General features: G+C 48.0%; 1 protein-coding gene across 1 annotated transcript in view; it reads left to right on the top strand.

Annotated features, from left to right (window-relative positions):
* WWC2 (WW and C2 domain containing 2) overlaps positions 1 to 12,117 on the top strand; it is a 120,421-nt gene that overhangs the window by 92,273 nt on the left and 16,031 nt on the right. The window contains exons 7-11 of the mRNA XM_049771416.1: positions 337 to 483; positions 2,372 to 2,445; positions 6,805 to 7,047; positions 10,243 to 10,332; positions 11,192 to 11,790. Coding sequence (XP_049627373.1) covers positions 337 to 483; positions 2,372 to 2,445; positions 6,805 to 7,047; positions 10,243 to 10,332; positions 11,192 to 11,790 — 1,153 coding nt within the window. The remainder of the gene's footprint in view (positions 1 to 336; positions 484 to 2,371; positions 2,446 to 6,804; positions 7,048 to 10,242; positions 10,333 to 11,191; positions 11,791 to 12,117) is intronic.

The following is a 12,117-nucleotide window of genomic DNA, read 5'->3' as shown; positions in this document are numbered from 1 at the left end:
AGAAAAACAACCTATTTATCTCCACCTCTCTAGCAGGGCTAGTGATCATCCTCAGCTTCAGGCAAGGAAACTGGTACACAGCAAAGTAACTTAGTTTAAATCAATGAGATGAGGGTCTCACACACCTGAGACATCTACAGAACTTTACTTGGTTGTATTTCGGTTTTGTTCCACACAAACCATGTGATTGAATCAATTACTCCCTGAAATGCACAAGGAAGTGCAGCCATTGCTGTCTCTCAAGTTGAGTTCTTTGCACCTTGTTTTGCCTGATAAGAGTCGAGAGGTGCTCTCCAAAAGTGGAACTTCCTGAAGATCTATGTGCTCCCCCAACAGAGCCTTGCGAAGCTGCAGGAACGGTTCCATTCAGACCAGAGCATCGGCCAGTCGGAGCCAGACTTGCGGTCGAGCCCCGTGAACTCCCACCTATCCTTGTCCAGGCAGACCCTCGATGCTGGATCACAGACATGCATTTCTGGAGACGTAAGTTGGCTGTGCAGCTATCCTGGGTGGGCCTCACTTCCTTTTGTGTGGGCGTTTGAGTGGTGCTGCCCCAAATTCCGCTGTCTGCTATGAGCTTTGTGAGATGACCCTTAGGTGAGTCTTCTGATGTCACCACATCTGTTTTATCTGGGAGCCACATACATGAGATTCTGTTCTTCAAACTAACTTAGTCTTGGTGTTCCTCCTTTTAGAACTTCCTAGCCTAACTTCCAATTTGGCCAGTGTGATTCCTTTTACTTTATTCCCCCACTCTTCTATTTCCTGAATACAATGATCTTACCTCCAAAAACCTTTTCTGTTTGTTTGTTTGTTTGTTTGTTTTTGAGCTACATCTGTGATGCTCAGGGATTATTCCTAACTTTGCACTTACAAATCAGTTAGGTCATAGGGGATGTCGGGAATTAAACCCGGGTCGACTGCTTGCAAGGCAGATACCTTAACTGCTGAACTATCACTCCAGCCCCATCCCCTGACAACCTTTTAAAAAGGAATAACATAGGGCTGGAGTGATAGCACAGCAGTAGGGTGTTTGCCTTGCATTGCGGCTGACCCAGGATGGACCCAGGTTCAATCCCCAGCATTCCCATATGGTTCCCTGAGCCTGCGAGGAGTGATTTCTGAGCACAGAGCCAGGAGTAACTCCTCAGTGCCACCAGGTGTGGCCCAAAAGCCAAATAATAAATAAATAAAAAGGAATAACTTGGCCCAAATGTCCTCCTCTTGTATTTAGAGACACTATTGCTAGTGAGAGACACTTAAGAATTTAAGTTTTTCCTCTTGGAAATGTAGTTCCTTTCAAACAAACAGGAAAGCTAATGAGAAGCATTAAAAAAAATAACCCTTTAGGGGCCAGAGAGAAAGCATGGAGGTAAGGCGTTTGCCTTTCGTGCAGGAGGTCATCGGTTTGAATCCCGGCGTCCCATATGGTCCCCCATGCCTGCCAGGAGCAATTTCTGAGCATGGAGCCAGGAGTAACCCCTGAGCACTGCCGGGTGTGACCCAAAAACCATAAAAAATAAAATAAAATAACCCTTTAAAAACTCACAACACTTTCGGGGTCCAGAGCAATAACACAGCAGGAGGGTACTTGCCTTGCATTTGATTGTCCTGAGTTTGGTCCCAGGCATTCCATAGGGTTCCCCAAGCCTGCCATGAGTGGTTTCTGAGTGTAGAGTCAAGAGTAACACTCTGAGCATCACTTGATGTGGCCCAAAAACCAACAACAAAAACTCAAACACTTATGAGTACACAAAAAGGTATTAAAATACCCCAGATTGACTCATTTAAAATATTGCGTTTGTGGCTTATTACCTGGCACTTGAAAATATACCTTTTTGGTGGCTCGGATGTTTATTAATTAACCCTTTTATACCACTCTCTTTCTAGTTCCCATTTCATTATTTTTCTCTTACGAGTTTTTAACTAAGACACAATAAAAAGTCGCTCGAAAGGAGATCCGGGCGGCCTTACCTGTTTAAACAATTAATTTTCCAAGTTATGTTGCTTTTATTTTATATAACTGAAAGATGAGCGATGGAAAATTTTGGCTCACGGAAGGGAGGAAATTAGTTCCAGTTCATGGATCTTGCACCCTTCATAAACTCGGGGTGCCCAGAAACATTGACCTGCTTTTCACTTTGATTTTTTTTTTCCATCTTGAATTTAATGTGCTGGAGCAAATGACTTGAAAGAACTTTTTGGGGACAGCCAAGTTCGAATGAAAGACTTTGCCCCACTGAAGCCTTAAGGGCCTTGAAAGCTAGTTCCCCATCTCAGTGGCATCTTCAGTTTTTCTGTGACACCTGCTGTCTTCCTTACAGAGGGAATTGACTTTTGCCCCCACGTTTCTCTCTTTTTCCCCCATCAGATTGGAATGAGAAGTAGATCAAATTTAGCCGAAAAGGTCCGACTGAGCCTCCAGTATGAGGAAGCCAAGAGGAGGTAAGATGACAGGGGAGCTTGCTTTCTAGATGGGGGCCCAGGAGCTGCTGCTGATGGGTTCCTGAGTTCATCACTGTGCTTCTACTGACACCTTCTGGCCACAGTGTGGAATGTCAGTGTCCCCACCTCACATTCTCTCTCTCTCTCTCTCTCTCTCTCTCTCTCTCTCTCTCTCTCTCTCTCTCTCTCTCTCTCTCTCTCTCTCTCTCTCTCTCACACACACACGCACACACACACACATACTTTCTTATTCATACATTCTCTCTGTGTCTCTCTTTCTGATATACAGATTTTTTCTCTATTTCTGTTTGTCTAATACCCACACATATACACTCAAACTCTGTCTTTCCCTTTCTATGTGTGTGTATCTCTCTCTGTGTCTCACATACACACAACACATTCTCTCCCTAAAATACACCTAATTTTTTCTATATTTCTGTCTGTCTAATACACACACATACACTCACATTGTGTGTCTCTCCCTTTCTATGTATGTGTATCTCTTTCTTTCTCACATTGTCTCTCTCTCTCTATCACACACACACACACACACACACACACACACCAGGACCTTTGATATCCTTCTAGTCCCCAGTCCCCAGCCCTTAAACGAGCTCCGCTGTTGTTTCAATTATGTCTCTCACCTCAAAACAGAAGCCCAGGTTCATGCCCAGCCCCCAGTAAGTGGCACTATCTAGAATCATACTGTTATATAACAATGTCTACACACCAGTTACGGTGTCAAGAATCATTTCCTTGCTTTGTGCCTCCCCACCCCCTCCCTTGTGGTGTCTCCACCCACCTCGCCCCTGGCCCTTACCGTCTCTTGGTGGGTCAGACCCCGAAGGTGAGAACAGGCTGTTTGTCCCAGGCTGTCTGTCTGTGCACACGATTCCCTGCAGCTCTTGCTAATTCCAAGACCAGATGAACCAAACAGCAGTGGACTTGCCTGTGGCTCAGTCTGTTGGGATTCAGCAGCCATTGGGCTCCTTCTCTACCACATACTTGTATATGCCTGTTCTAATGGTAGTTTTGAGGTCCAGGTGCTACCCAGAAGATTCTTCCTTTGACTTTTACAGGTATCTTTCAGTTTGCCACATGCAAGGCCTTACTCACTGTACTATCACTCCAGCCCCCCACCTTTTCATTATTTTTTCCCCAGTTTTTAATGGGATTTTGCTACAGAATTTACAAGCATTTTCTCCTGTTTAATAGGATGTCCTTTCATTTTGTGGATGTTTTTTTTTTTATTATTATTTGTATGTTGTGGATGGTTTTTCTGCTTGGTTGTTGGCCTTTTGCTATGCAGAATTTGCTCTGTTTGCTGTAGCCCCACTGGTTTCTTTTGGAGGTTTGGTGTCAGAATCAAGAACTACCTAGCTTTCATACCAGAAGTGTAGTGTATATCATTGTCATTCACACACACACACACACACACACACACACACACACACACACACACACACACACACACTTTCCTCGTCCCAAGTTTTCTTTTTGGGCTTTTATGATTGAAGCTCTTGCACCCATTGCAATTGGTTTCTATGTTCGGTGTAAGATCATGGCCCTCCACTAGCTTTATTTACCTTGATGATGCTGCTTGGGTTAAGACATCAGACAGGTTTCACCAGCCCTTAAACTGTGTATCTAAGGAGTTTCCATCCTGAAAGAAAACTGGCTTGCTTTAAGGAAGTGAATCATGCTGATACATGGGATTTCGTTTGCTTCTTTTCAAGAACTGAAAGATGCTATGGGTGGGTTCTTGGGAAAGATTTTCGGGGGAGCTCTACTTGATTCCCCTTAAAGGAATGGATCAGGGAGTCCACATACTCACCTGAGAGCCCACCTTCGTACTGGAGCCCTCTCACAAGAGACATTACCAGATGGATGAAGAAAGGTGACCATGGTCAGGAAGGGGTAATGGAAAAAAATCTATCAAAGTCCTTTAGGACTCATCTGGCTTTTGCCAAGTAATTCTTTGATCTGCCTAACTATAAAACTGGCATCTGCACTAGCTTCTTGTTGGTATTGTTGCTTGGGGTCTCAAATGTACTGAAGTAACCCTAAACCTTGGTCGACTAATGTTTGACCCTGTGAGCTTCGGCAAGTCTCCGTGTCTGGAAGACATTTTGCAGGGCTGATTTTCATGCCTTGTTCATCTTCCTGGGTCAAGCAGACATTCCTCGTGATCAGCGTGACTTTGGGACATTTTGACAACAGAGCAGCTTCTATGTGCCTGAGGCTAGTACCTGGCCTTCCCTAAAAGGGTCACACCGTGGCCCTATTGCCAGTGGTGGGGCAGGCGGACAGCAGGAAGCACTCCCCAGGTTCCACTGGGATCCTGAAGCAGGGTCCATGTCTGACTTTCTTTTTTTTTTTTTTTTTTGGTTTTTGGGTCACACCTGGCAGTGCTCAGGGGTTATTCCTGGCTCCAGGCTCAGAAATTGCTCCTGGCAGGCACAGGGGACCATATGGGGCGCCGGGATTCGAACCGATGACCTCCTGCATGAAAGGCAAACGCCTTACCTCCATGCTATCTCTCCGGCCCCCATGTCTGACTTTCTATGGGAGAATTGTTGACACTTAGCCCACCTGTCGGAGAGCCAGGCCCATGGCTTAAGACCTGCCCAAGTGGGAGCTTTGCTCGGGTCCCTGAAAAGCATTCCTTTTTTAGGGGTTCTAGGAGTCTTGTGTATCTTCTTTATTATTTTATATATTTTGGAAAAAGTTTAGTTTTGGGGCTGGAGCAATAACACAATGAATAGAGTGTTTATCTTGCATGTGACCAACCCAGGTTCAATCCCTGGCATCCCATATGGTCCTGAGGGCTGCTGGATAGGGCCCAAAAAACAAAATAATGATGTGTGTGTTTTTTTTTTGTTGTTTGTTTTGTTGTTTTTTTTTTTTTGTTTTTTGGGCCACACCCTTTTGATGCTCAGGGGTTACTCCTGGCTAAGCGCTTAGAAATTGCCCCTGGCTTGGGGGGACCATATAGGACGCTGGGGTATTGAACCGGGGTCCTTCTTGGCTAGTGCTTGCAAGGCAGACACCTTACCTCTAGCACCACCTCATCGGCACCTAAAGGATGATTTTTTTTTTTTTTTTTTTTTTTTTGGCAAAAAACAAAATAATAAAAAGAAAGTTTTGGTTTTGAGGCCAGGCCTGGCTGTGCTTGGGGGCTGCTCCCTTCTTTCCTTGCTCTGTTCATTTGGTCAATTCACTTGCACCCAAACATAGACCTTGAATTTTCCTCCATTTCGCTGCCTTGTGTCCTCTGATCATTTTGGGGTTCTCTCAGATATTGGGAGGTGAGCTGGCCTCTGGCCTGAGTGTTTGTTGCTGCTTTTCCTGTCTCCATTCTGAAGAAAAAGCAGTTTACATCTCTGAAACTCTCTTGTCCTCCAGCCTCTGTTGTGTGTGTTTAATGATGCTCATAATCTCATGCTTATTTAGCATTTTGATGATTAATTTTCCAGGGGGTTGAGACAGTTTATGACTTTTGGTTGAGGCTGGCAGAGTGCACAGCAAAGGTGGCACTAGGATATTTGTGTTGTTGGGATTATGGTGCGTTTGTCTGGTTTAATTTTGGAACCTTACCCAGTAGTGCTTAGGGCTCACTCCTGGTCTTTAGGAGCTCTTTAGGGCTCTTTACTCCTGTGGGGCTTGAAGGACTCTATGAGATACTGGGCCAACCTCATGCAAGACAAACGTCCTCCGTGCTATACTATTGCTCCAGCACATGTATGTTGAACTAAAATGCAGCATTTCATGGCATTACAATGGGGAACTACTTGCATGGAAGCTGCCTCGGCCCCATTCCCTTACTTGGCTATACTGTGGGGCCAATTGGGAAGAAGAATCCCATGGCCCAGGCTTGGTCAAGGTCAAGGTCAAGGTGAACTGTGAATAGCAAGCATGTGGGCACCGGGAACCCAAGGCCCAGAAGAGCGCAGGAGGGTCCTCAGAGCAGCACAGGTCCTAACACAGGCAGAAAGAGGCCCCTTGCAGAGGGAAGGAAAAGTGAGCAACGAAACAGTATGAAGAACAAAGTTGCAAGTTCTGCATCCTGCACCATGCGAGCATCCCTGGAAGTCCATGGTCAGGGCTTGCCGGGCTGGGCATTATGCGCATGCACATAGTTCCCCCTGTCCTGTCCAATGGCTTCTACGAATGTACATAGTTGCCCCCGACCTGTCCAGTGGGTTCTACGCATGCATGTAGCTCCCCTTATCCTGCTCAGTGGGTTCTCATTCTGCACATAGTCATCCCAGTCCCATCCAGTGGGTTCTGCTTGTACACACTGCTGGGGACAGGGTGGTGCGAGTCCTGCGCATATGCCCACACTCCATCTCCCTGCAGCATGGCCAACCTGAAGATCGAGCTATCAAAGCTGGACAGCGAGGCCTGGCCGGGTGCGCTGGACATTGAGAAGGAGAAGCTGATGCTGATTCACGAGAAGGAGGAGCTGCTGAAGGAGCTGCAGTTTGTCACCCCGCAGACTCGCTCTCAGGATGAGCTGGACCAGCTGGAGGCCGAGCGGCAGCGGCTGGAGCAGGAGCTGCTGGCAGCCAGGGGTGTCCCGAGCCGAGCCTTGGCGGAGCGGTGAGTGGCTTTTGTCTGTCCCTGAGCAGGGCCTGGGGTGCAGGAACTTCCTACAGGAACTTCCATGTTTAGCTGGCCAGGCCAAGGACTAGCCCAGATGGATGGGGTCGTTGAGCGAAGGAGGTGTGTGGGTTTAGCATCCAATGCAGGGCTGCAGAGATGGGGCATGTGAGTGCTAGCACCTTGCATGCTGCCATGTCTGGTTCCATCCCTGGCACTGCATTTGGGCTCTCAGTACCGCCAGGGCCCACTCTTGAGCACTGCACCCCGTGTGGTCCCTTCTCCACCCACCATCATCACCCCCAAATGAATAGAACCAGCAACACAGTCTATTTCAGTAGATGATAGCAGAGCTGTAAACTGCCCACGAATGACAGAGGTAGTCGGGGGTTGCTTTCAGAAACCCGAAACTTTTGATGCTTGCAACTTGCAGGGTTGCAAACCCTGCTGCATTTCACACCAAGAAGACAGGTGTTTTCTCTGTTTGCAGAATGGGTTATAGGATCCCCACGTGTATTTGGTTTGGGGCAGGAAACCCTTCTGCCAAATGTGTGGAAATGGAAATTAGATGACTTTGATTTCAATACCCCTGAGCCTCGCCAGCAGTGATCCCATAGCTCAGAGCCAGGAGCAAGCCCTGAGCACCACTGGGTATGGCCCAAAAAACAAAACAAGTAAACAAAAGAACACGGAATGTCTCCATCTATGAAACAGTTTTGGTAGTCCTTTCACAAGTGGTTTTTTTTTGTGTGAAACAGACACAACAAGAGAGTACATGAGTACATTGGGTAAGGCACATGGTTATCCCAGGTTCAATCCCTAACATCCCATATGATCCCTAGAGCACCACCAGGAGTGATTCCTGAGTGTAGAGCCTAAGTAATCCCTGAGTATCACTGCATGTGGCCACAAAACCAAAAGCAAACCAAAAAGTGTTTCTTCCTGAGGCTGGAGCGACAGCTCAGCGGCTAGGACATTTGCCTTTCACACAGCCAATCTAGATTTGATCCCCAGCCTCTATATGGTCTCTTTTTTGGGGGGGAGGGTCACACCTGGTAGTGCTCAGGGGTTCCTCCTGGCTCTGTGCTCAAAAGCTGCTCCTGGCAGGTTTGGGGGACCATATGGGATGCCAAGATTCGAACCACAGTCCTTCCTGGATCAGCTGCAAGGCAAATGCCCTACTGCTGTGCTATCTCTCCAGCCACCTCCCCCCCCCAATATGGTGTCTTTTTTTTTGGTTTTTGGTTTTTGGTTTTTGGTTTTTGGGTCACACCCGGCAGTACTCAGGGGTTACTCCTGGCTCTACGCTCAGAAATCACTCCTGGAGGGCCCGGAGAGATAGTACAGTGGTGTTTGCCTTGCAAGCAGCCAATCCAGGACCAAAGGTGGTTGGTTCAAATCCCGGTGTCCCATATGGTCCCCCCGTGCCTGCCAGGAGCTATTTCTGAGCAGACAGCCAGGAGTAACCCCTGAGCATCGCCGGGTGTGGCCCAAAAGCCAAAAAAAAAAAAAAAAAAAGAAATCACTCCTGGCAGGCTTGGGTGACCATATGGGATGCTGGGCTTAGAACCAGCGACCTTCTGCACGCAAGGCAAACACTTTACCTCCATGCTATCTCTCCAGCCCCACACCATATGATCTCTTGAGCCTGCCAGCAGTGATTTCTAATCAGAGCCAGGAACAACCCCTGAGCATCACAGGGTATGGCTCAAAAAAAGTACCTTTCATTTTATGCAAAACTGTTAAGTAGATTTTGGGCTTCCTCAGACTTGATGTACTTCCTAGTTTCTATATTAATTCATATTTTTGTATTATTTTCTTATTGAGATTTGTTTATATTTAAGAAATTAAAGAATAAGGACTAGCCTCCTTTTCAGGATGTATCTTTGAGATTCCTCTGAATTTACGTTTATCAGCCTTTGAAATATGAGACACACCAGAGTCACTTTTTCCTTTGAACATATTGTTGGTGACCGGGGAAGACCAGAGCCCTGGAAATAAAATGTCACTCGCTTTTTTGCTGCTTCACCCACCCCCGCCCCCAGCATTTCACAGAGGCTGGAATTTAGGGAAATGACTGTTTATTCCAAGGAAAAGCAACTTCATTTGATCTCCCCACCTTGCCGGGACAAGTGAGATTATCCTGGCTGGCTGTGGAGTCTCCCACCTTATTAGTCTGAGTATCCCTCAGATGGCCTGAGCAGATGGGCTTGTCATGGACAGTTCACAGATGAGGACTGGGGGACCCAAGAAACTGAACAAATTAACCATGAAAGCAGCCGGTTCCTCTCTCGTCCTTTCTTCCTATCACCCTCCCTTCCGCCTTCCTCCATCCTTCCTCCTTTCTTTCTTCCCTCCTCCCTTCTCTCCTTCCCTCTTCTCTGCTTCCTTCCTCCCTCCCTTCTTTTATCCTTCCTTGCTCCCTCCCTCACTTTTTTTCTTCCTCCTTTTCTTTCCTTCTCTCTCCCTACTTCCTCTCTTCCTCACTCTTCCCTCCTTCCTCCCTTCCTTCCTATGTTCTTTTATTCCTCCCTCCTCCATCTGTTCCTCCCTTCTTTCTTCCTCCCTCCTACCTTTCTTCCCTCCTTTCTTTTTCCTTTCCCTCTTCCTTTTTTTATCCCACATCCCGCCCTCCCTCTCCCTCTGATCTTCCACAAAAGTGCTGGGGGGCCCCCAGGGCCACCCCTAGCCACTCTCATGAGTCCCTGCAGAACCAGGGATCCAGCCCAGGACCCTGTAAGCACAATGACCAGGTCATTGAATTGCCTTCCCATCCTAGAAACCAGAACTTCTAAATTCTAAAACTCTCTATAGTGTTGGTGTTGGGCATGGACCTCTCCCCATCCCTTGACTCGAAAGAAGGGGTCTTTGTAAGTCATCTCCTTCTGGTCCTATGCTCCACATACACATAATGCTTATAGAATAGTAATTTTTTTTGGGCCACACCCGTTTGACGCTCAAGGGTTACTCCTGGCTGTGTGCTCAAAAATCGCCCCTGGCTTGGGGGAACCATATGGGACGCCGGGGGATCGAACCTCGGTCCTTCCTCGGCTAGCGCTTGCAAGGCAGACACCTTACCTCCAGCGCCACCTACCCGGCCCCTAGAATAGTAATTTTTTTAACCTTTCCTTCTGTTCTCCTGCTTTATCATAGTCACTTGAAAAACTCTGTGTTTGTTTTTTTTTTTTTTTCTAGATTAAAATTGGAAGAGCGAAGAAAAGAGCTACTACAGAAACTTGAAGAAACAACTAAATTATCTACTTACTTGCATTCGCAGCTTAAAAGGTTCGTTGCTGATTTTCTTGGGAGACTTTTTTCCTTAACTCCATGTGAGTTGTTTGATTTATTTTTCTCTTTCCTTTTAACTAGTTCAAATAAAAAAGGGGGATACTCCAAACTAGAGAGCCCACATTGAAAGTTAGAACACATTTGAGTAGATTGTGGGAAGAAAATACAGCTTAACGCTTGGTACATGCTCAAGAAAACCACACATTCCCTGCATTATCTCTTCATTTAAAATGAAAGAGTGAGTCCAGAGGAGAGCACAGTGGGGAGGGCATTTGCCTTGCACTTAATCAACTCATATTTGCTCCCTGCACCACATATGGTCCCCTGTGCATCACCAGGAGTGATTCTTGAATGCAGAACCAAAAGTAACCCCTGGGTGTGGCCCAAAAGCAAATTTAAAATAAAAAAAGAATAAAAAGGAAGAGTGGAGGGTCAGAGAGATAGTCCAGGAGTTATGGTGCCTGCCTTGCACATGGCCAGCCTCGATTCCATCCCCAGCATCACCAGAAGTGATCCCTGAGCCCTGCAGAGTGTGACTCAAAAAGAATAAAGAAAAAAAATACATATATAAGTAAATAGAATTTAGTGGACTGGGTGGGAAATGAACAGGTATGGGAGTAAAGGACAGCCCAGCAGATCTCTACCTCATGGACACAGGAGAGGTTGTAAAGTCAGAGAGATAGTACAGGGGAAAGATAGTACGGAAATATCCGGCCACTTGCCTTGCACGTAGCCAACTCAGGTTTGATCCCTGGCATCCCACATAGTCCCCCAAGCCCCTTCAGGAGTTAGCCCTGAGCACCTCTGGGTATGCCGCTCCAGTCCACCGGCCCCTGATGCTCACCTTTGCCCGCAGCCTGTCAGCCAGCACCCTGTCAGTGTCTTCGGGCAGCAGCCTGGGCTCCTTGGCCTCCAGCCGTGGCTCGCTCAACACCTCCAGCCGAGGCTCACTCAACTCGCTGAGCTCGGGCGAGCTGTACTACGGTGGCCAAGGCGAGCCACCCGACGGCGACGGCCAGTACAAGCTGGACTTCCTTCTACCCGACAAAGGAGGCTACACGCCCGCAGGGCCCATCACCACCATCCTGGAGCATGAAGTGGCCAGATCCCCCGGGCAGCGTGGCCCCGGCGGGGCAGCCACCGCAGCCCCTGGCCCCCCACCCCCGCTGGCCGAGGCGCCCAAGTCAGTGACATCACTGTCCTCCCGCTCCTCCCTGTCATCCCTGTCCCCGCCTGGTTCGCCCTTGGTTCTGGACGGTGCTTTCCCGCTGGCTTCCCCTGACACCACCCTGCTCCCGTTCCCCGCCAACTTTGAGCACTGTGAGCTGAGCAGCCGCCTTGCTGACATCGGCTTGGCCCACGGGCAGCTGCTGCTGGAGCCTGATGTCATGGCAGGGGGGATGCCTCAGCCACTGCTGGAGAAAGACCTGGACAGTGGTGCTCGGGATGCTTCAGGTGAGTGGAGGCCCACTCGGCCTTGCCCTGGCAGGGCTCCAGGCACTGGCTGGCCTGGTCCCCCTTTCTATCAAGGCCTCTAGCCTTAAATCAGCCCCTGGTGTTATAGATGGTCTCTCAAGCACTGCCAGGTATGGCCAAAGGAAAGCTCAAAGAAAAAAAATAAGTCATTCCCAAATGGTCTTTGGTTCAAGATGAGGTTTCGTGGAGTAGCCATGAGTAGACACCAACATTGAGTTCGAGAGCCAGGGCAATGGTTCAGCAGGGAGGGCATTTGCCTTGCACACAGCCAACCCAGATTGGATCCCTTGCGTCCCATATGGTCCC

The sequence above is a fragment of the Suncus etruscus genome, chromosome 4 (genome assembly GCF_024139225.1).
Source record: "Suncus etruscus isolate mSunEtr1 chromosome 4, mSunEtr1.pri.cur, whole genome shotgun sequence".
Taxonomy (NCBI): domain Eukaryota; kingdom Metazoa; phylum Chordata; class Mammalia; order Eulipotyphla; family Soricidae; genus Suncus; species Suncus etruscus.
The sequence above is the reverse complement of the archived record's forward strand: the minus strand, read 5'-3'. Positions and strand labels throughout refer to the sequence as shown.